The 24,299-nt window shown below is 36.9% G+C and overlaps 1 protein-coding gene across 1 annotated transcript in view; it reads right to left on the bottom strand.

The window, feature by feature from the left end:
• PEX5L (peroxisomal biogenesis factor 5 like) overlaps positions 1 to 24,299 on the bottom strand; it is a 276,171-nt gene that overhangs the window by 36,749 nt on the left and 215,123 nt on the right. The window contains exons 4-6 of the mRNA XM_063442701.1: positions 22,356 to 22,385; positions 6,165 to 6,276; positions 685 to 897 (exon numbers count right to left, since the gene is read on the bottom strand). Coding sequence (XP_063298771.1) covers positions 685 to 897; positions 6,165 to 6,276; positions 22,356 to 22,385 — 355 coding nt within the window. The remainder of the gene's footprint in view (positions 1 to 684; positions 898 to 6,164; positions 6,277 to 22,355; positions 22,386 to 24,299) is intronic.

The following is a 24,299-nucleotide window of genomic DNA, read 5'->3' on the forward strand; positions in this document are numbered from 1 at the left end:
TGTAACCATTAAATGGACGCCAGCCATGATATGCATCTGTGTACTTGCAGTAAAATGTGTCTAAGATATTGCACCTGATCTTTACTGTGAAAGATGGATGTATTAAGTTGAAAATTAATTTCCATTTTAGAATCATCAAAAGTATTTAAACGCTCTAGACCAAATGTGATTTTGATGCCTCTCTTCCTTGTACTACAAGGAAATACTTTAAGTTTGGGATGAAAAAACCTTACCAAAGTAAGTAAACAATTACTCCTTATAGCTGTTATGCAAAGCATTGATCTAGCAGACCCTATTAAATTACTCAGAACCTATTGATTTGTATGCCTAGGGACCTTATAGAATCAGTTGCCATGTGTACTTTCCATTCATATCTAATATAGAGGCAATAGAGGCAATAATTGGGTGAGCATGGACCATTAGGGGTACGTAAACTACAAACACTGAGTTGGAATATTTGGGCTTGAAATAAGGTAAGTAAAACTTTTTTATTATTTAATTTAATTTGGAGGGTAAACATCTAAATAGTGAGAAGAACACAGTAGCACTAGGAATACAAGTGTGTATTCCATTTCCTGAGGTTATAGTGTTACTTTAAATAAAAAAGTGCTGTATGATATATTGTATAGATCTGTATATACTTCCCATATATAAACAAAAAAATAAATAATAATTAGTTGTTACCTAAATCCAAGGAAGCCATCTCGGGCATTCTGACACTTTTTGGAACTTTCTCTGTCTCTGTTTTAATGAGGTCAGTCTCGTCCACTTTCTTTTTTATGATTTGACCTTTCGAAGTTTCCCCTTTTAATGCAACATCTGACTTTTTTCCTTTACTTGGAGTAGGCGTGACTGGCTCACTCAGATCTAGGAGGTCCAGCCCGGGTGATGATAATACTGTCAAACATCACATGGCACAAAATGACAGTGAGTCAATATTTCTTCACCCATAACAAACCAAATTAACATATAATCATTGCCATTATTTTGCTTCTGTGCTGTAAACAATTTTGGAGTAAGGGTAGTGTTTTTGGACAGGTTCAATTAAGTCTTCTGAGATACAAGTAAGGATCTTAAATGAATATTTTACTAACCTGAACAATGATGTGAAACTTATAGTAGTATATAAATAATAGTAATATAAATAAGTAACTTGCTTTCAACAGCTTGTAAGTATAAGTATTACAATTTGAACACGAGCATTCAATATAAAGTTTTTAGCATAAAATACAATAGCATATTTACAGTCTTTAAGACTTTATGTGTATGCATTGATATGAGTACCACATAAATAATCTCAATTCTGGCTTGTCCTTGCTGAATTTAGCTGGGATTAGAGGGATGAAAAACAATTCATACAAATTGTGTAGCCTTTACAATTACGCTCCATTGATTAAAGATTTGCTCCAAACAAAAAAACTATGTTTTTCCTCAGAGAAATCAATATTGTACTGGTCCACCCCCTCACACCATTATTTTAAAAAAGCTAAAACTTATCGTCATTCCAGCACTGAAGCAAAGGGACACTAAGGAGGTATGTCATGGTGTTTGGAGCATCCCTTTAAGAACACTGCGTAAATAGTGTTTGTACACTAAAATATTGAGAACACCAGAAAAAAAGGACACTGGTACAAAAAAGCGTGTATTTTAACAAATCGAGTGCCCTACACAAGAAGTAATGCAAAATAAAGAATGATGGAAAAAGTATATTTAAGAAATAGTGGAAAAGATCTTTAGAACTGATAATTAACACCGTAAATAAATCCAAGAATAGTAGCAGGTAACTCAGTAACACTTTGATTTACAGTTGCAAGAAAAAGTATGTGAACCCTTTGGAATGATATGGATTTCTGCACAAATTGGTCATAAAATGTGATCTGATCATCATCTTAGTCACAACAATAGACAATCACAGTCTGCTTAAACTAATAACACACAAAGCATGAAATGTTGCCATGTTTTTATTGAACACACCATGTAAACATTCACAGTGCAGGTGGAAAAAGTATGTGAACCCTTGGATTTAATAACTGGTTGAACCTCCTTTGGCAGCAATAACTTCAATCAAACGTTTCCTGTAGTTGCAGATCAAATGTGCACAACGGTCAGTAGTAATTCTTGACCATTCCTCTTTACAGAACTGTTTCAGTTCAGCAATATTCTTGGGATGTCTGGTGTGAATCGCTTTCTTGAGGTCATGCCACAGCATCTCAATCGGGTTGAGGTCAGGACTTTCTGTTGTTGATTTACTAAGCCATTCTGTTGTTGATTTACTTCTATGCTTTGGGTCATTGTCCTGTTGCAACACCCATCTTCTGTTGAGCTTCAGCTGGTAGACAGATGGCCTTAAGTTCTCCTTCAAAATGTCTTGATAAACTTGGGAATTCATTTTTCCTTCAATGATAGCAATCCGTCCAGGCCCTGACGCAGCAAAGCAGCCCCAAACCATGATGCCCCCACCACCATACTTTACAGTTGGGATGAGGTTTTGATGTTGGTGTGCTGTGCCTCTTTTTCGTCACACATAGTGTTGTGTGTTTCTTCCAAACAACTCAACTTTGGTTTAATCTGTCCACAGAATATTTTGCCAGTACTGCTGTGGAACATCCAGGTGCTCTTGTGCAAACTGTAAACGTGCAGCATTGTTTTGTTTGGACAGCAGTGGCTTCCTCTGTGGTATCCTCCCATGAAATCCATTCTTGTTTAGTGTTTTACGTATTGTAGATTCGCTAACAGGGATGTTTGCATTTGCCAGTGACTTTTGTAAGTCTTTAGCTGACACTCTAGGATTCTTCTTCACCTCATTGAGCAGTTACCGCTGTGCTCTTGTCATCTTTACAGGACGGCCAGGACGGCCACTCCTAGGGAGAGTAGCAGCAGTGCTGAACTTTCTCCATTTATAGACAATTTGTCTTACCGTGGACTGTTGAACAGCAAGGCTTTTGGAGATACTTTTATAATCCTTTCCAGCTTTATGCAAGTCAATAATTCTTTATCGTAGGTCTTCTGAGAGCTCTTTTGTGCGAGGCATCGTTCACATCAGGCAATGCTTCTTGTGAAAAGCAAACCCAGAACTGGTGTGTATTTTTTATAGGGCAGGGCAGCTGTAACCAACACCTCCAATCTCATCTCATTGATTGGACTCCAGTTGGCTGACATCTCACTCGCATTAGCTCTTGGAGATGTCATTAGTCTAGGGGTTCACATTCCTTTTTCACCTCCACTGTGAATGTTTACATGGTGTGTTCAATAAATACATGGCAACATTTCATTCTCTGTGTGTTATTAGTTCAAGCAGGCTGTGATTGTCTATTGTTGTGACTTAGATGATGATCAGATCACATTTTATGACCAATTTGTGCAGAAATCCATATCATTCCAAAGGGGGTCACATACTTTTTCTTGCAACTGTACCTCCTTCTTTCTATTCAAACAGAGCAAGAGGAGCAACATCTTACCCCTTATTGCAGGAGCTCAGCGTATCACTTGTTATTTAAAATGTTTTTAGTGTGGTATCTAAATAGTAACAAGTTATTTCAAAATGGAACTATCACCAGTAATTATCTTAAAATGGAATTATACATTTAATATGTACATTTTACTGGTAAGATAACATTCTTTGATTAAAATATCCCTGAGAATCCCTTCTTCCTCCCATGAATGATAGAAGGAAACACACTGGGAAGAAGGGAGTGCCACAGTTCTATGCCCAAATGATGTGCTTGGCATCCCACAATGCACAAGGCTTACCACAGTGGAATATTGTTGCTTTACTTGGGGGTGCAGTGACTCTCAGGGTTATTCACTTAAGTGAGGATTCATCATGAATTCAAAGTAAATTTAAAATTTAAGATAAAAATAACCATATAACAAGCCGAAAAAAAAATCTAAGTCTGCTACGCTGTAAGTTCGGCTACTGTGGCCTTAAATTTGAAATGTGAACTTCACCTTAAATTCTCTGATGAAAAACCCTACCTGTGAATGCCATTTGTGAAGCAATCACAGGTGCGCTGTAAGATATACATTAGAATTGATCTTTCCCTGTTGTTTTTAAAATTAAAAATATACCAGAGTTTACTGCTGGATAGCATACTGTAGTGATGGGAGGAGGTTTCATTGATTTGCTCGAGTTCTATAGAGCCAAGAACAGGAATCCAAAACCTGTATCATACACACAATATGTCTATATGCACAGTATCTTTATAGTATAATGCAGTTGAGAAGCCAGATAACATTCTGCAAAGTTTGTATATTGAGTCTCCCAAGATGACATTAGCAGCTTACATGTGTTCATACATCTGGACTGTTCTGGGCATCAGACAACCTCTCAAATTAAATATGTAAACGCAACACTTTCTTGCATACACTGGAAGCATCTGGTCCAAGTCATTTGGGGCATCACAGAATATTAAATCCAATAAAACAGTTTTGCAGTAGCATGGTGCTGTTATTATTATTTTATGCAGACTAAACAAGTGTCGTTCCATTAGTGTTAGTAAAAAGAGCTTATTTAAACATGACAGGAATTCCCACTGTGCTTTGAGATCACAGAATTATCTACTAAATTGTGTTACCTTTCAGAAAGAAAACTGACAGGATTATTTACCCAAACACCATTTTTTAGCAAATTAAATCCAAATGCCAAAATTCTCCAACTTGGCTAAATTTTAAAGTTTGGCTATTTTAGCTTCAATTTTCCCATTTGTATTTATTTGCCAAAATGTTCAAGGTTATTTACTAAAGGGATAATTTGAAGTGAAATCTTAAATTTAAGGACACAATAGTTGGACTTTAAACATTCTCTAAGCTAACTATGCTTTTAATTAGTCTACTTTGACCTTACACTTGAAATTCATTTTGAATTCTTACTTTAGTAAGTAACTCTGTTTGGGTTTAGTGAATAGCCCAATTAAATATAAAGTTTCAGTGTTAATCTACGAGGAATCAACCAGTCATCATCTCAAAATCTAGGCTTTATAGAATGCTAAATCTCAATATCCAAACCCAAGGAGGGCCCAGTGCTCACAGCATAGCATTGCTGACCAAGGTTATGTAACATTTGTTGGATAATCCTGAAATTATTTTTCTACAATAACTGGGTGGCTGCAGATGGGCCAGGTTTGGGTGCCATGGTGAGTGGTAATCCAAAATGTTTTGAATGATGACAGGGGATGGCATCCAAAGAAGAATGGCACTATAACCACAACAATGAACGGTGGTGGTTATGGTGCTTTCAATTTATCTTTAAACAAATATAGAGACATAAAAAAAATACACTCTCCATTTAATGGTTCTTATGGAATATATGGGTTAAAAAAACTATACAGTTACTTAGTATGATTGAGCTCACAATATCAGTGCAGTGGTTAGCTCAAAAAATAAAGTTGCTGAGGAGGTTGCCTTTTTTTGAAGACTTATAACAAAAAGAATATGTGTTATGTGGAGGCCCAGATCCTATGGTCATATTAAAATACCAATTCATACCAGCAATGAGTGCTGTGATAGGCTGAAAGTGGTCAGCTGACACTGTCAGCCAATCACAGCTGATTATTGCTGTTCAGGCTAGTGCTTCCTCATTAGCCCAAGCAGCACAGAGGGGATGTTTAGCATTAAACCGTAAAAAAAATGTTTAATTCTGAATGGAAGGACAGCGTTGGGAACTTTAGGCACTATAGATAAGATTAAGCAGTTACAGTGACTAAAGTGTCCATTTAAAAACTGCAATGCCATAAACTATTCAGAACATGGCAGTACAGATAAAGCAGAATGGCTTAACGATTTACCCATTTTTATAGTTTTTTACCAAACACATGAAATGATCACTCAAATTAACCTGAGATGGATACCCACCATTAAGGTGACTGCTTGGGAAAGTTCACTTTAAGAAAACCTGACTTTTTTCAGGCTGTATATTGACAGTACTTGAGTTAAACCACTGAAACATCAGACAGTTCTGTCAGATTTTCTGCACACTATAAGACACATAAAACTCTGGTACACAGCCTACCGTGACCCACTCGCAGCGCACTTGTCAATCTGCTTAGCGTAAATTGGTTTCTATAATTATTGTGCTACAAATTGTGCACAACAATTCGTGTGAGCAAAAGCTGTCATAAGGGATTACTCTATCCGGGAGAAAAGAGTTGATTAAACAATACAATTACCTGCTGTATTTGAAGTTACTGGCCTGGCTTTTGGTTCTGATTTAGTTTCACAGAGAAAGTCATCAATCGAGGGACTGAGAAGGGGTCTGCTTTCTTGTTGCTCATTCACCAGCTGTAAATTAAAATAAATGGCATAGCATTGTAAGAGTAATCAACTGCAAATATCACCAGAGGAACATTGATTTTAATAAGGTGAAATTAATAACGAGTCTCTGCCACACACCTTCACATACATACATACACGCACACTCACACGGTTACTTGCTTTAATTTTAATATGGAAAAATGTAACCTTAAGTGAGAAATTATTAGTCTGCATCAGGGACAGAGAACCTCTATCTAATAAAAGGAGCTAATGTCTGGACTCTCTGGAGTGTTCCTGGGAGTTCTTTAAAATGCATTAAAAAAAGTTTATTATCAGCCATCAACATTTAAATTTTTTTATGACGATTAGATTTCTATATTTGCTGCACTGGAGGCATCTGGGTCGTATTTGTATATTTGTAAATTCATGATTGCAGCCTTCTGCAATGTCTGTTTTATACCTTGGTATTAGATTATGAATTTGCCAGTCATTGATTTGGCAGCCGTGATGGAAAATAGCCATCTGATAATCAATTTTGGCACATATTCAAACTTGTCAAGTTATCCTTTAGAGATTATGCGCCAAGGCGGCTCATCATTTTCTTTGTGTCTGTTGAATTTCTGGATAATCTGATCATCAAGTTGTGGTGTAATCACCAAATTAATATAAATATTACACAAGGTTCGTCTACATTAAAAGGTATTTATTTAGAAGACAACAACACAATATTATAAATGTATCACAAACACACAGCCCAGACCCACGGAGCAACAACCCTTTTAAATCTATCTATCTATATAATAATCCCCTTCCCCACACGTTTGATCTCACCCACGGTTAGGCCTTCACATCTAGTAATGGCTCACTGCTGCAAGTTCAACATCACATCCACCAAGGAAGAAAAGGAAGCAACAGAGTATAACATGGTTCACCAAGATAGCACATGGCGTCTGCTCAGTAGCACAGCCAAGAAGGAACAGAGAGGAATGAGGATAGAGGGGGGAGTGGCTATCTCTTTCCTGACTTGTAAATTACCATATCAATAACCATATCAAAGTAAAGCTTATCCCCCTGTAAGAAAGATCTACATGAACTTGATCACATGACCCCTGGTCACCATGCTAGTTTGATGACAGAATGTCACCACACAAGTAATTAGTAATTTACTGTTATAGACATATAGCGTGTGCACCTCTTTTCAGTGAGAGTTCTATAAAATGTTCCCCTTTTGGGACAGGTATTGTCTGTTTATATCTAAATTGATGGGAATTGATTACAAAATGTGTATTGCGATACAGTGCTTTCTAATTTCAATTAATTGTGTTTGTTCTATTAACAATCACAGCAATACATGCTGCCTAGTGTTACCTTCAAGCAAGCTACTTCGAATTAATTAAAGTATGACGTTTATGCACTATAGTTTTGTATCACCATAGGGATCAGGTTTCCATAGCAAAACCACAGTAACATAATGGTATATCATCAGGATGCAGGTTCCGGTTATGTTTGTAGCAAATATGGGGAGGTTCAAATGTACTGGTAAGTGTTACTTACTAGGAAGAGACGAAACATTAAATACGGATATAATTGTTACAGTTTAAAAGTTTGTTAAATTAAACTTACATACATTCAAGGTTTTTCTATTAATATTGATTTGTTCTGAAGTACGTGTAACATAAGATATATGTTGTGGAATGCAATGCCTACCACACTATATTTAAATACAGGATGATGAGATCTAAATCTTGTCTGGATCATTCCAAGTCAGTGGCTTCGAATGTTTATGTATTCAAGATGGTGACATAGTGAAAGGGTAACATAAATCTTAGGTACTCCCATTAATTACATTTGAGTAAAAGATTAATTAATATGATATATGCTTAAAGGTAGATTGGTGCTTACTGACCTTTGAGTCATGATATGTGCAATGCGTATGAATGTATATAAGCAAACTCAACTAATCATACTTAAGCAATATACTGAAGGAATAAATAAACAAAAACGTAGAGTTATAGGATTGCAGCATTTTATACACGATAATAATAATCTCACTGCTACAGTCATGTTAAAGTGCATATTTTTCCACTCAACAATCTAATTGTATGGGCAGGGGCGTACCTAGAGCATTTGGCACCCAGGGCGGATCCTGTGCTTGGCACCCCCCTCGTCCCCGTCCCCCCCCCCAAAAAAAAATCTGTAAAAATGTTAAAAGTTTTTTTTTTACAATTTGTAAACTTTGCAAAATCGCTGTCAGCCCCTCCTACAAAACCCTTGTCCTGCCCCGCCCCCTCCTACAAAACCCCTGTCCTGCCCCTTCTACAAATCCTGTACTGCCCCATCTACAAAATCCCTGCAACCCCTTCCACAAATCCTCTGCTTATCCCCCCTTATAAAGACTCCTGTCCCAATACAAATCCCCTGCCCCCTTCTACAAAATCCCTGCAGCCCCACACACACATTTACAGGCAGACAGTCACACACTCAGTTACAGACAGACAGTCACACAGTTACAGTTACAGGCAGACAGTCACATATAAATTGACACACACACATGACAGCAGCAGACAGTCACATGCACACAGTCACAGACAGTCACACACGGTTACAGGCAACATCAAACAGTCATAGCCAGACAGTCATGCACACAGTTACAGACAGACAGTCACACACACTCAGTCACAGGCAGAGAGTTACACACACACACACACAGTTACAGGCACACAGTCACATGCAGACAGTCACACATACAGTCACAGACAGTCATGCACACAGTTACAGGCAGACAGTCACATATACATTGACACACACACACACACGACAACAGCAGACAGTCACATGCACACAGTCACAGACAGATATTCACACACGGTTACAGGCAACATCAAACAGTCACAGGCAGACAATAACACACACAGTCAGTTACAGGTAGTCACACACAGTCATAGCCAGACAATCACACAGACAGTTACAGACAGACAGTCACAGTCACAGGCAGAGAGTTTTACACACACACACACACACACACACACACTTACAGACAGACACACACACACTGTTACAGGCAGACAGTCACACACACACACACACAAACACACAAACACACACAAAGTTACAGGCAGACAGTCTCACACACTCACATACACACAGTTACAGGCATACAGTTACATACACACACACACACACACACACACACACACAGTTACAGGCATACAGTTACACACAGACACACAGTCACACAGTCACACAGACAGACACACACTCTTACTTACAGACAGTGGGCTGGAGGAGGACTGGATTCCCTGAAGCCTGTGGGGAAGCAGAGATTCCTTCTTGCTGCACCTCCTAACAGCAGTGGGTGAGGGCCATATTAAGCCCAACCACCGCTCTCGGTTTGGCTCCGCCCCCGATTTCACTTAGCTCCGCCCCCACTTTTCCTCCGTGCGGCCAGTTGAGCTGCTCTTTGCTTGTGTGAGCTGTTCTGGCCGCCCGACACCCTAACTACCAAGCATGATTCAAACACAGCCCTGGCCGATCAGCATCTCCTCATAGAGATGAATTGAATCAATGTATCTCTATGAGGAAAGTTCAGTGTCTGCATGCAGAGGGAGGAGACACTGAATGTTTGGATGCATTTTAGGCAGTCATGACCCAGGAAGGATCTCTAACAGCCATCTGAGGAGTGGCCAGTGAAGTTATCACTAGGCTGTAATGTGAACACTGCATTTTCTCTGAAAAGACAGTGTTTACAGCAAAAAGCCTGAAGGTAATGATTCTACACACCAGAACAAATTCAATAAGCTGTAGTTGTTCTGGTGACTATAGTGTCCCTTTAATATTTACCCATTTTGTTTCCACATAGTGTTTGTTTATGTATGTTCTACCACTCACAGTCTGCACGGTATATATGTCACCAGGAATTTGATATACCAAATTATCTGTATATCAATCAATAAACAATGTAAACTTTTTATAACGGTAAATGTTCATGTATGTCATACAACATCTGTGTAATTTTATTTTTTCATTTTGTACTTAATGGGAAACCTCAATACAAATTATACATGGTAGAATAAAGGGAAAATTGAGATCCCGAGCTTTGTAATGCAAATATTTACATCAAAACAACATATACCATTTAACTTGATGTTTGCTGGTTTCCTTGTATAAGTAAAGCCTGCATGTAATTCAGTCTTGCAATGACTTGAATACATATTCACAACCCTATGAAGTTTCCACATTTTGTAGTGCAATAGGCTGGAACTGCAATGTATTTTATAGACTTGTGTACAGCGAACAAGTTAGTTATGTGCCAGGCAATTTGAGATTTGCCTATGTGCTGCACAGATCAAATGGGAAGTAACCAATAGACAGAAAGAGAGAAGGAGCAGTAAAAAAAAAAAAAAAACTAAATTTATATATTGACATTTTATATATTTAGTATACTATATGATTACATTTATGAAAAAATCCTTCGGAGTACTTTTTTATTTAATATATATATATATTTTAAATATTATAATATATATATATATTAAATAAAAAAGTACTCCGAAGGATTTTTTCATAAATGTAATCATTGTTTCGACCCTATTGGGTCTTTATCTTATCTTGGTCGAAACGTTGATTACAATAATACACTTATGATAAAATCCTTTGGAGTGCTCTTTCATTTATCTCATGTATTTTTGCACTTAAAGCACCCGGGTATCTTTGGAAAAGATTTGTTGTTGTTATGGGGAGGGCCAGAAATATAACTTGTTTTTATATAAATATATAAATAAAAAAATATATACTTTTTATAACAATATATATTTTCACTCTATAGGTCACTTCTCACTTGATCTGTGAAAAGAAATCAGCATTTTGACTGTTCCCTATCAATCAAAGAATCATCTTTTTCTCATAAATTATCTATTTTTTTTTTTGGGCGCCATAGACAAAACTCCAAATCACAAATAAAAGTTAAGTTTCATGATTCGCCCTTAAAACTTTTTGTAGTTAGAGATTTCGGATGAATTGACAGTTGAATCACAATTCGTTTGAAACTCAATGCTCCTGTCTAGAGTGTACCCTAAACATTTTATTTGCAAAGTGAAGCATTGGTGATGGCAGCATCACTGGCAGGGACTGAGAAACTGGTCAGGATTAAAAACAAAATGGTTGGGTCCAAATACAGGAGAATTCTAGGGGAAACCTATTTTGCTCATACGACACATGATAGTGGGATAAATATTTCCCTTGGAGATAAATAATGACCCTATATATTCAGGCAACAAAACAATTGTATAGTTTCAGTAAATTTACCAAACGTGCATGATCCAAACATGCAAACTGGTAGAAACTTACTCAAAATGATCCGCAGCTATATTTTCATAGAAAGGTGGTTATACCAGTCATTGGATCAGGGTTGTGTCATAATAAAAAAAAATATTTTTCACCTTGTAAACTAATATCAATGAAATCCATTTTAAATCCATGCTTTAACACCTCAAAATGTGTACATATCTAGTTTGAGTGGCAGGAAATATTTATGCTAGGCATGGTATGAATTATTTTTCTAAACTTTTCTTTAACAAAACAAAACCAGACCAGGGTATTATGATAGAATCATGACACTAAAACACACTGAATGTGAACAAGTGATGTATTTAGTACACCATGCAATTTGCTATTTACTTTGTTGGTATTGGGAAATGGTAATTTAAAGGGTTAAATTAAAGCACACTGTAGTCGTTATGATGCCATGAGTAACTTTGTCCCACCTCTCAGTACTGGGGCAAACCATTTTGTAATAGTTTTTCCTCTTAACTTGGTCCCTGTTGGGTGCTATGGGTCCTCTATAGCCGATGATGTGCATCTGGCAACTGCAATTTCTGCCAGCCATTCATTAACTGAAAGCATCAGGTGACTGCTCTCAGACAACAACTGCAACAAGTATGCTGATAATTGACTTCAGCCAGACTGGAACTCCATACACCTCTGGCAGAAAATAGGATACACTCTCTGTGTGCGGCGTAGAAAACTGCACATACATACTTCTAGCACCATAAACATTTCGTATCACTAAGGTGGTCATGGTGCTTGGAGTAACCATTTAAATGGTGTTTTATACTATTATTAAAGGATGTACCTTTGATTATGGATCTAGAAGTACAGTGTGACTGAAAATTCCAGATGTATCATGCACAGAGAATACAGAACAAATTTATTCTGTAGAGAGGCTATTTTTAGCAGTGATCTGTACTATTAAGTGAGATATTCACATTGTATCTCAGTAGCAAATCAGCAATGTCAAAGAAAGGTATCATGGGAGAAAAAAACATGTCACAGGAGATAGCATTGGGTCAGGTAAAAAAAAGATGTATCGTAGAAGTCAAAAATAAACCTACTTGTCTGCACACTTCACAAAGTATCAAGCAAACTATTAGAGAAAATATTGAGCTTTAACTTCACAATCAATGGATAATAAAATGTTAAAGTATTTACTCTAAAAAAAAGTGATTTACATTTTTTGCTCTTCTGATAATTTTTCATTGATTTCCCTAAACCTAATTAAGGCCTTGACCACAATCTCTCGATTGACAATTAACAAACACAATCACAAAGTGTTTGAGCATGAGCAGAACAATCACTGCAAACACCTCCCCTGAGGTGATGTAATTTGGCAGTAACATCACAAAACCTTCTGAGCATTTATAGCAAATAAACTATCCAGCTTGATAAAGGTTCTTTTTGATCCAAAACACCGTCTCATAAATCTGCCGTTGAATCCCATACCAGTGCCCAATACTATTTTTTTGTATTACTGATTTTGGTCGTCTCTGGATTGGAGACGCATTTTGGTGACCACTTACCACTTCTTCACTGAGATCTAGGAGACACATGTTTTGTTATGGCAAATTAGATCTTATACTTCTTGATGGATTACATTTGATTCATATATTACATCTCATTCTGAGACTTATGAGAAAAGCTCATGGACTTGTCACATATTGGCAAAGATACTGAACTGTAAGCTTAGCTAAATTGGAATATTTTACTAGTTCAACTATTTGGCCATAAATTTGATATTCACTTTGAGCTAACTTTGAATTCACAATAATTCACATATTAATAAATAATTTGGCAGGGACTCCATTGCATGCTATAGCAGCGATGATTGCATACTATCAATGTTTCAGATGTCATCATCTTTGCTTAGATCAATAACTCACTAGACTCTTACTCTCAATGATACTACGTGCATTTAAAGGATCACTATAGGTCAGGAACACAAACATGTATTCCTGACCCTATAGTGTTAACACCACCATCTAGCCCCCCTGGGCCACTCATGCCTCCATAAATATAGTAAAAATCTGTATTCAAGCCAGAAGCTGTAAATATGCATGCTGTTAGAAAAACAAGCAGTCTGCTGACATGTGATAGCCTGATCCAATCACAGTGCTTCCCCACAGGATTGGCTGAGACTGACAAGGAGGCAGATCAGGGGCAGAGCTACCAAGCATGATTCAAACACAGCCCTGGCCAATCAGCATCTCCTCATAGAGATGAATTGAATTAATGAATCTCTATGAGGAAAGTTCAGTGCCTGCATGCAGAGGTAGGAGACACTGAATCACAGGATGCTGTGCACAGTGCTGCCCCGTGACAGCAGATCTGAGTGGATGGAAGCATATTATGCATCCACCAACTCCGAAATCCCTCTGGTTCACTCTGAGTGACTGCAACTGGAGGTGTTCCTAGCTTTCAATGTAAACACTGTATTTTCTCAGAAAATACAGTGTTTACATGAGAAAGGCTGCAGGGAGCTATAGTTCTCACCTGAACAACCTCATTAAGCTGAAGTTGTTCAGATGACTATAGTGTCCCTTTAAAACATTCCAGTCGAAAATTAGTGTTATAAATGTTCAACAGATACTGTGTTAAACAGATGCTATAGGTATCAAAAACAACTTTAGCCTAATTAAGCAGTTTTAATGTGTAGATCATGTCCCTACAGTCTCATTGCTCAATTCTCTGCCACTTAAGAGTTAAATCATTTTTATTTTTGTTTATGCAGCGCTAGCCACACCTCTCTTGTCTGTGACTCATACAGCCTGCATGAAAAAAATGGTTTAATTTTTTTCACTCAGATGTTAAATTACTTGACTCTTAACAATGTGAATTGAACTGTAATTACACACATGAGACTTCTGCGGGCTCTAGCAGGCCATTAACAGAATACGAAATAATAAATTCTAAATGAAACAGACTGTGCAATAAATTAAGTTAAAACATAAGATCTCTCTTTACAGGAAGGGCTTAGGAAGGCTGTGTAAGTCACATGCAGGGGGTTGTAACTAGGTCTGTATAAACAAAGTGATTTAAGGGGCATAATCTGTACACCAATACTACTTCATAAAGCTAAAGTTGTTTTGGAGGCATAGTATCCCTTTATTAACAGAGCAGTGTCATTATAGATTAGTTTTTTAAGTACACAATTGAAAGTTATATCACTATAATAAGGTTTTATCTGGTAGCATGTTAGGGTTTTATGGTCAAAGTAGCAATAGGGAAACTTAGGGATAGAGCCAGGCATGTGTAAAGTTATGCTGTCTGGGGAGCTCATGGTTAAGGGGAACATTGGGTAATTGGGTATCTGAATTAAGGGACTGTGAATAGTAACTATTCTAATCTTAAATCCTCCTCAACTGTAACTCCATAGCCATAGCCATGACATGTTAAGTGCAGTAGTGTACTTGGTATTGAAATCACACTTGACATTATACAGAGAACTATGATGACAGTATTTATTTTACCCCAGCAACAACAAAGCTTCTCTGTATTTATCAGAAACATATTTAAGAGAGCATTTTTAAATTGAGACTTTTAAAGTAAGTCTAACATCTTTGAAAATTATACTATGAAGCATTTTACAATTAAACTGATCTAGCAAATTTAACATCTGTGACTTTCAAAAGACCATATCCTCCGGGAAAGGGTTTATGGGTTGGAATAAAGGTCTAATTCATAAAACTCTGCCAATTACCACACAACCTATGCATGATCAGCTCACTGGGTTTAACAATTCACCTGCCTTCTGGCAACAAACTACAAGTTTAGCAACATCTTGGTTAAAAAAAGTAACTTCATGAATTAATTAGCTCTTAGAAGTATACACTGAATTAAAAGCATGCCGAGCTCTAAATTAAATCTCGAGTCTAAAAACATTGTTCTCTTGATGTTTTCTTCTTAGGCGATGGAAGAAATATTCCATGTACCTGTACTACCTGGGCGTATAATAAGAGAACGTAACAATTACTGATAAGTAAGAAAGATTTTCTTTTACATGAAAACTCAGTAAGTAAAGAACAGTAAAGAGATGTGCTTAGAAATACAAATACATGATTACCCAGTGTCCACTCGACGTCTCTAGAATGCTATGGTTTACTGAAGGTCTCTACAGTGTTATAATTATCAAATGTCTATTCCATGGTTTATATTAATATGTCAATTAGTTCACAATCAGTTCTTGAAAAGTTCTGGTTTATGCAATTTGCAGGAATGCAGAACTCTCACATGGATTTTGGATATTTTAATTTGTCAGACAAGCATAATCATTTATCACATATGATGAGTCCACACTTCTCAGCATTCCCAGGTTAGACAGGGCAGTCATGGTTGGGTGGCTCATTTTCATCAGTTCCACGTTTGTCCACAGATAGCATAGTGTGTAGATAGCTCTGTTTAGAGTGCTCTGAGACAATTCAGAAGTGTTTTGCCAATGTGCAGCCTTGACTGTGATTATCCAGAATGGCTATAGGTCAGCCTCTTTCATGTCATGGCCTATCAAACCACTTGCATTTGATCCACCGCCCTGCATTCAATGTGCCCAATGTTGGGAGATATGTGAGTGAGAATGAAAAGCTCAAAAAAGCAGGTGTATATATTTAAAGTGAATGTAAAATGTATCCATTTGTCTGCAGGTCGTTATGGTTGTTGACATTACCCATACTGATTGATAATCCATTGCTTTGTGATTGTGATTCAATACAAAGAAAAAATAGTTTTGAGCTACACTAATCTGCTGATGTAAAAAGAAAAAAAAAGTAAATTAGTTTAGACAGGACCGTCACAATAAAATAAATAAAAAAAAGTATTTTTTTTCATTTAACATCAGTAGACTAGATCAGCTCAAAACTGTTTTTTCTTTGTATATATTACATACCAGCTGAGTTATGGTGGGGAAAAAGTGTGGATGAAAACCCCTTCCACCTGAAGTAAGTGGATAGTTAATACACTGCTAAACACAAATACACACACCAGTCAAGCCATAAGACTTGCTTTTCCCTTTAGAAATCCCGTTTTAACAGTGCTCTTACTACTGCAAGGGATTCTGGGTAGGCGTATGCAAATGAGCTCAACAAAGAACCACATTTTTGCCTGATAATTCCACTTTATACATGGATTCCTTGGAGTATGTGTCTTTGAAACACAACTCAGGAAGAGGAGCAAAGCCAGTGAGCCACTCATGTGTCTGTTGTATACATTGCCGCACATGCACATTAGGTCTCCCCCGCTGGCTGGCATTGGCGGAGAAGAAGTGGAGGCGGAGCCTGAACCAGCACCAAGGGACATCGGCGCTGGTCTCAGGAAAGTGACAGAAGGTTTTGTTTTTTTTAACCCCTTCTGCACTATGGGTGGGGGGGAGGCTTAATGGAGGGGGCGCTATAGTCTGTTTTCCTGGCACTATAGTTTCCTTTTAAATGCATGTGTTTGTTCATTGTGGGGTGTTTCTACAAAATAGTGATGATTTTTTTTTTTTATTTGGGTAGTAGAATATCCCTTTAAGAAAACTGTAGACTATGTTGTAAGCAGGGCTCGGCATTTTCACTACCCAGTAGCCATTATCAGATGGAAATTTAGCCCTAGCAATTGCCATGGGCCAGTTCTGCCTCTGAAATTAGATGGGGCCATAGCATATTTTCAGACTTGCACATTAACCCCTTAAGGACACATGACATGTGTGACTTGTCATGATTCCTTTTTATTCCAGAAGTTTGGTCCCTAAGGGGTTAAGCCCTACCCCTCTGTGTTCCTATTTTTTTCCCACCCACTGTTACTGTACTATCTTTATAACCGTTTTTTGTACTCCAGATCATCATAATAGCAGTAAGACTACTAGTTTGCTAATATAGCTGCACAAGGCATACTGCAGTCCTTTCCTATTCCTACATGCTACAAATGTCTAGATAATAGGTGCCCAAAAGGTAGATCCCCAGATGTGGTAGAACAACAACTTCCATGATGCTTTGCATGCCTTTGGAATGCCTTTAGAATGGCAAAGCATCATGGAAGCTATAGTTTAAAAACATCTGAGGATCTACGTTTTGGGCACCCCTGGTCTAGATTCAACAAGACTCACTTGATGTCTATACTGCTATTCGTGCTACTTCCCAGTGGTTGTGATGTGGGGTAGGAGCTTGCATTGGTGAGCAGCTTTTAGGCCATTCTTTTAACATAGGACTTGAAATTGGTACCCTATTTATGAGTATAGTTTTATTTGGGGTTTTGGCTAATTTGAAAGCTTGAATTTAAAATGTTTTTGTTACTATAGTTACTTATATGTGGTGAGATCTAGTTATAGTTATTGTTAGTAAAAGCATTTGAAAGAGTTTTATCAATAAAAGTTGTATTATAGAGATCTGATTGGTCGATATTTGTTGCATATTTTAAAATCACTTTATTAACTATTTTTTATACAAATTCTATTTCACAGCACATCGGATGAGAACTAAAAATATCTGTTCCCTGAAGCAAAGTATTGCAACACCAATCAACACTGGGAATACCATAATTTTACAGTGGTTTTAAGGCACCATTCAGGCCATAGTGTCATCAAATATTCAAGTTCCTAAAACTGCCCTACTCCTCATGTAAATAAATAATTCATATCAGGAATATCAAGTATGAAATTATCATGATCCCACTGCATACTTCACTATATTAATATTGATTTTCTAGAATAATTACTAATGGAATCGGATTTCTTTGTTTTTAAAGTGAATGCCCTCAAATGTACTAATGGAACATGACTGCACTATATATAGACAATATGCTCTCATTGTTCGTATGCACTTTCTACGCACACAATGCATTGTTAATGCATATAAACAGGCACAATGCTTTGTTATAATCAGGATTTAATACACTGATTTAGCATTTTCCTGGGATGAATGGAGACCAAGCACTAAGTCGTTATTTGAAGGATGTTTTAAGCTGCATTTACTTTGACTCTCCTGTTTTTTTAATGGCAAAGAGCTGAGTATACATGTTGACATTGCATAAATAATATATATATATATATATATATATATTTATATTTATTGCTGTACTTATCCAGCATATAATTAAAGAGAAAGGAATATTCTTGAGTCCAGAAGCAAGTGAGGACAAAGAATATATTATTATGGAGAACCTTCTGAAAGTGACAATAATGCCTTGTGATAAGTGAACCTTATATTTCATTAACACTTGATTAAATCCAATTAGGGTTATCAATGAACTGTTCACTTTAAACAACAATTCAAAAGGAATTTAAAGAGAATTTCAAACTCTAGACCAAAACAGTTGATATGAAGGCATAACTGACTTGAGGAATGTTTCCATTTCAGTTATATTGGCCTTGAATTAACTTTAAATTTCTAATGATTCTCCCTTTTGTAAATAAATGCTGTGTGATTTAATTTTTTTTTTTTTTAATATGTTAAATTCTGTATTATAATAATAGAGCTCCACTTAACTAGAATATGAGCAAAATTCCTTCTTAAAGCAACAATGAGGGGACCATATCCAAGAGTTACAAACAACTTTTATACATTTTCAATGGCTACCTGTTTTAGTTGTGAAGGCAGTTAAACAGTTGCATTTCCAACAGCAGTTCACCTGCAGTCTGGGCAATTGAATCCCTTTTTGCATGGTGTTCTGATTTTACATGTAAGTCACTATTACTCCATACCTCAATTTATCAAAACTCTCTACCTATATTTACCAAGTTAAAACAACTGTCCAACTATATATGATCCATTACAACTCCTGTCAGTTTATCAACCTTAGTTAAGTTCCCAGTACAGTGATGAAGCTTTATGGCTAAGAGGGCTTTACTTAATCTACGTCTATGACTACTGACGTAAGCCTTTGATCTTTGTGCACTATATATCTAACCCCTTAAAGACATAGCATTTTTTTGTTGTTGGTATATAGAGACACAGAACAGGCACAAGCAAATTCACATTTTTTCCATATAGTTGTTCAGCCATAACTTTCCTCCTTCTCTTTTAGTGTACTCTCACATATTTTATATATAAATAAAATATAGAAAAGTGAAATAGTGCCAGAAACATATATATAATTTTCATTTTCATAAATTTGACATTTATAGGTCATATATTAAAAGGAACACATTAATGTTTAAAAAGTAGAAATACATAATGCTGGAGTGGAGAATAGTGGAGTGTAACTCCCATCCTTTTGCCTGGCAGAAACCTTTTGGCTGGCATATAATCATGGAACTTACAGTTCATGACATGTTAAAGGCAGGTATACTTCAAACCTAAGTCCTGCCAATTTTGAACTATCCCTAGATCACCAAACCAAACACGTAGCCTTTCCCCCTACCCTAACCCTACACATATTTTATCCCTAAAATAACTAACACTAACATTAAACTTGATTCTAGCTCAGAGGGATTCTCTCTGCTACGTCCTGACATCAACAAATGGATTTCCTGGCTTTCACAGTATGAAGCACACTGTGAGTGCAGCAATGGAGGGAGATTGTCTTCTCTTGCTGCATCAACTGCATACTGTCACTGCCAATCACACAGTGATAATTGCTGGGCAGCACGTACATTCCAGTGCCAATCACTACCAGCAGAAAAGCATACAGGGTGACTCAGTTGGGGTCTTTTCACGACCTTGTGAATCACACTATCTAAGAAGGAATCTCATAATCATCTCAAATTCTGAGTTAATCAGTGTGGCAAAATACAATTGGTCAGTCATTATGTTTTGAAGGGCTGTGTGCAGCGCTCACTTTGAATGCTGCACACAGCCCATTGCTCAGTTTGAGCTTACTATAACTTTCCCAGATGACAAAGCGATGTGCCAGGTATCCAGTGATAGCTGGCATTTCCCACTGCCTGCATAGATTTGACCACTGCAAGCCCAAAATGAAAAGGCATAGTGGCATGGCATGTGTCGGTGCTTAATATTAGTAAATGTTGTACTAGTTTATATTTTTTCAATAATGGCTAAACTATTTTTTTCATTGTTAATTTTTCAACTTGTTGTGTAAGCAATACTCATAATATGTTATAAATACAGCTTGAAAAATGGAAAGTACTTCCCAATAAACCAATAGAAATAAAAATATTAGCATATAAAAATTGATGACAAAGCATACAGAAGTATGCTATATCCAAAATGTGTTATTTTGTCACAGAGCAGGATTAACCATAAAGTGACCTTAGGTGGACACTTAGTGCCCACAAGTTAGAAAGGGGCTTAGAAGCATGAATTTGATAGGCAACATTGACCATCCCTCTGTGAAGAATGAAAGGGTGGCCCAAAACTGGTACCTGCCGAGGGCCTTGTGGGCTGTAGGATTGTAACTTACTCATGACTTAAAATGAACTTGGCTGTAGGGTAATCTTGTCCAGTCAGAGTTACCAGCAGTTTTCTCTGAGACAAGTAGATGGATCCCTTCAACCTTAGTTTTCTATGCCATTTGCTTAGAATATAAATTTAAATCCTCCTCAAATGCATTGAATACATCAGATATCACAGAAGTACATGATGTATTCAATGTAAAATATATAGATATAAACTGACTTCACCTCTGAACCAGCGTTGTCATGTCCTTAATTTTATGTGCTATGCTTCTGTTACACCTCCCGCACTTCACCCACTCACTTTTTCGAATTGTACAAACCTCCTGTGTGATGCCGACATGCTAGTTTCATTGCCAGCATGCTGGTGTCTGTCACTCCTATGTTCCCTAGCCAGCACTAGCAGCATCAATTAAGGCGTTACCATAGCAACTGTCTGCTGTAGTGGATGCAGTGAATGGTGCTCGGCAGACCCCAGCTAAGAAGTCAAACCGTACCTTAAAGGAACCTCTTGCGCCACATGTACTAAACAGGTAAGTGCAAAAGGAAAATGCATGCTGAAAACTAGCACGTGCAATTTGACAGCTGACCCCACTAATAACCAAAGGAAAATTGTACATACAGGTTTAATATAGAAAACATATTTACTCTTATGAGGCTACTAACCATTATTCAGACATTTTTGGAAATCATATTTTTACGGATATGTTTGAAGTTTGACTTGCAATGGTTTTGTGTTTGACTATAGACAAGTATTTGAAACTAGGAGAGTAAAAGAGTATGCAACACATCTCACTATGGTATCGCCTGTGCTGGGATTATGTCATATAACCTCCCCTCCATTAAAAAAAAAAATAAAAAAAAAATCCTATTCTGAATGAAACTTTTCAAAGAAGAAGAAAAAAGTAGAACAAAGAAGCTAGAAAAGGGGTTAAATCCATAATGGGGGCAGATGGCTTTTACTATATTTGTTAGAACTGATAGTTTGCACACTAGGACAAATACATTAATACTGACATGTAATATGTTGTCATTGGCAGTACACTGTCAGACCAACAAATGGCAAAGGATGCATTATATAATTTAATCACAATCTCCCAGTTTACCAAACAGAAGCCTCTTTATTAGATTAATTAGCCAATACATTATGAGAATAAAGAAAACACTGAATTCCAGTCCAAACTGTTCAATTATCCTCTTTTAGGATCTTAAAGCACGACATTGCCCAGGGAAAAACTTCCATGCTTCTTTTTAAATGTAACAGAGCAGGAAAGGTTACAAAATTGGAGATACAAAGACAAAAAGGAAGCAGACAAGGTGCAATCATATCTATACATACCATGTACACCCATGTGTTTTGGGTGAGTAAATGGCATGTATTTGCCTTAGAGTAAACGCTGTTGGCTCTAAATAATATAGTAATAACTAAAAGCCCCCACGGTGAGGTTGCACTTACTTGATTAGCTTTTTGCTTGGTTGTCTTCACCTAGTAGAAGAATTGGAGAGAGATAGGGGTGAAGTTATGACTTTGAACTCCTAACATGCACAGCACAATTTCACAGGGGAAAGTAAGGCATTTTTACACATTGATCTCGTCTACAGTCTACAGTTGTAGACTATTTCGAGAAAAATATTTTCTGCTGAAGTCCAGCCACCATTAAACAGGCCAACACTAAGCTAAACCTAAAAATAAAAACTGTAAAAAAAAAGGGCAATCTCATAAAGGAATCTATATTAAGGTAAAGTTCAAGGGTTTTTGAATAAGGATGAGCATTTTCTTTACGTTCTAATTCAATGTAATTTTTTCATATCAAGATCACCAACCAACATGTACAGTGTCCCAGACACTACAGTGTATCTCACTATTGCTCCCTCTAATATAACTAGGGTTACCAGGTCCACCATGTTTTAAGAGACAAATATAATTTGCATATTTATGAAAACGCATGAAAAGAGTTGCCCTGCAGTATGTATAATGTATATTCTGCAGGATTCTTCATGGCTAACTAATCTTATACACCGTCTTCTGAATTCAACATACTACAGGGCAACCCTGTTCGTGTGCTGCTCATCAATATGCATATGTAATTTGTATTCCTGAAAACATGTTTGATCTGATAACCTATAACCAGAGATTTTGGCAATCAGTATTTTAAGTTACCATCTAGTTTGTAAATGAAGAAGCACACTGTTGCCATAATGTCCTGACATAGTATATCCAAATCAAACAAGTAAAATTCTGTGACAGCCACTCACTAACAGCTTATGTACGTTTAGCATCAGTCGAAATGTTTTATATTCCTGGCTGTTTATCACTAAATTACCATTGCAAGATATTATATTCTACTTGTAGTGCGAACTGCTATCCAAGGAGTACATTACTCTTTACATACTTTTTGAAAGATGAACACCTTCATTTTGTAATTGTGCTACCTGGATGTGGGTAAGGAGTAATATATCTTTGTGTGCAAATGTTATATTAATTAATTTGTTTAACAATTTACATATGTATAACTAGGTATAGTATCACACAGAAAACACAGCTGACTGGATGAAAAACCTATAACCATAAGGCAAGCATCATTTAAATATGAAGTGAACAAAGAATTTAATTGTAGTATCATTGATCACAAATACCCTAAAGAAGTCCAAATAAGGGGGGGCACATGTAAACACATCTAGCAGCTGAGACAACAATACGCAGTAGAAAACGACACAAGACTGTGGATATATATACTTAGATTAAGCAGCATGGTAAAAATAAACAAAGAATGAATGCACATAGGCACCACTCACAATTCAAATCTCATAGGATTAACTTGGCATTGACTGCTGTGTCTCTTTGATCAATGTGGAGAAGAATCCTCTGCTAAGCATTGCATTAGAACATCCAGTGTCTTGAAAAAGACCTTAAGTGTGTGTGGCGCTCACTGTGCGTGTGCATTAGATTCCCCAATCTCAGTGACGTTGTGGGAGGAGGAGGCCGCTGGAATCAGGTAAATGAAAGAAAGAGTTTTTAACCCTTTAATGGCCATAGTGGGGCCGTGGAGTCAGAGGGACACTATAGTGTTAGGAAAACCGTTCTTTTAAGAACAGTGTTCTTTTAACTTCTTTGATATGAATATTAACTGGCCAATAGAAAAGGAAACATTAATGGTATTTTTTCCCCACAATTTGCATATTTCTGAAACTTTACAAACTTACCATAGACAATGGACAAGCTAAAACACTTACACATGTGGCTCACAAAAAGTGCATATACCTATGGTACAGATAATTGCGACACAAAATCCAAGCAGCCATTTGCCATTTGCAAAGTAAAATTTAACAGATGAAGTGATGATCTTGCCATATGCACATGCTGCATCAGACACAGACTGCCAGAATTCCACTTCTAAAA

This window comes from Pelobates fuscus, chromosome 2 (genome assembly GCF_036172605.1).
Source record: "Pelobates fuscus isolate aPelFus1 chromosome 2, aPelFus1.pri, whole genome shotgun sequence".
Classification (NCBI taxonomy): domain Eukaryota; kingdom Metazoa; phylum Chordata; class Amphibia; order Anura; family Pelobatidae; genus Pelobates; species Pelobates fuscus.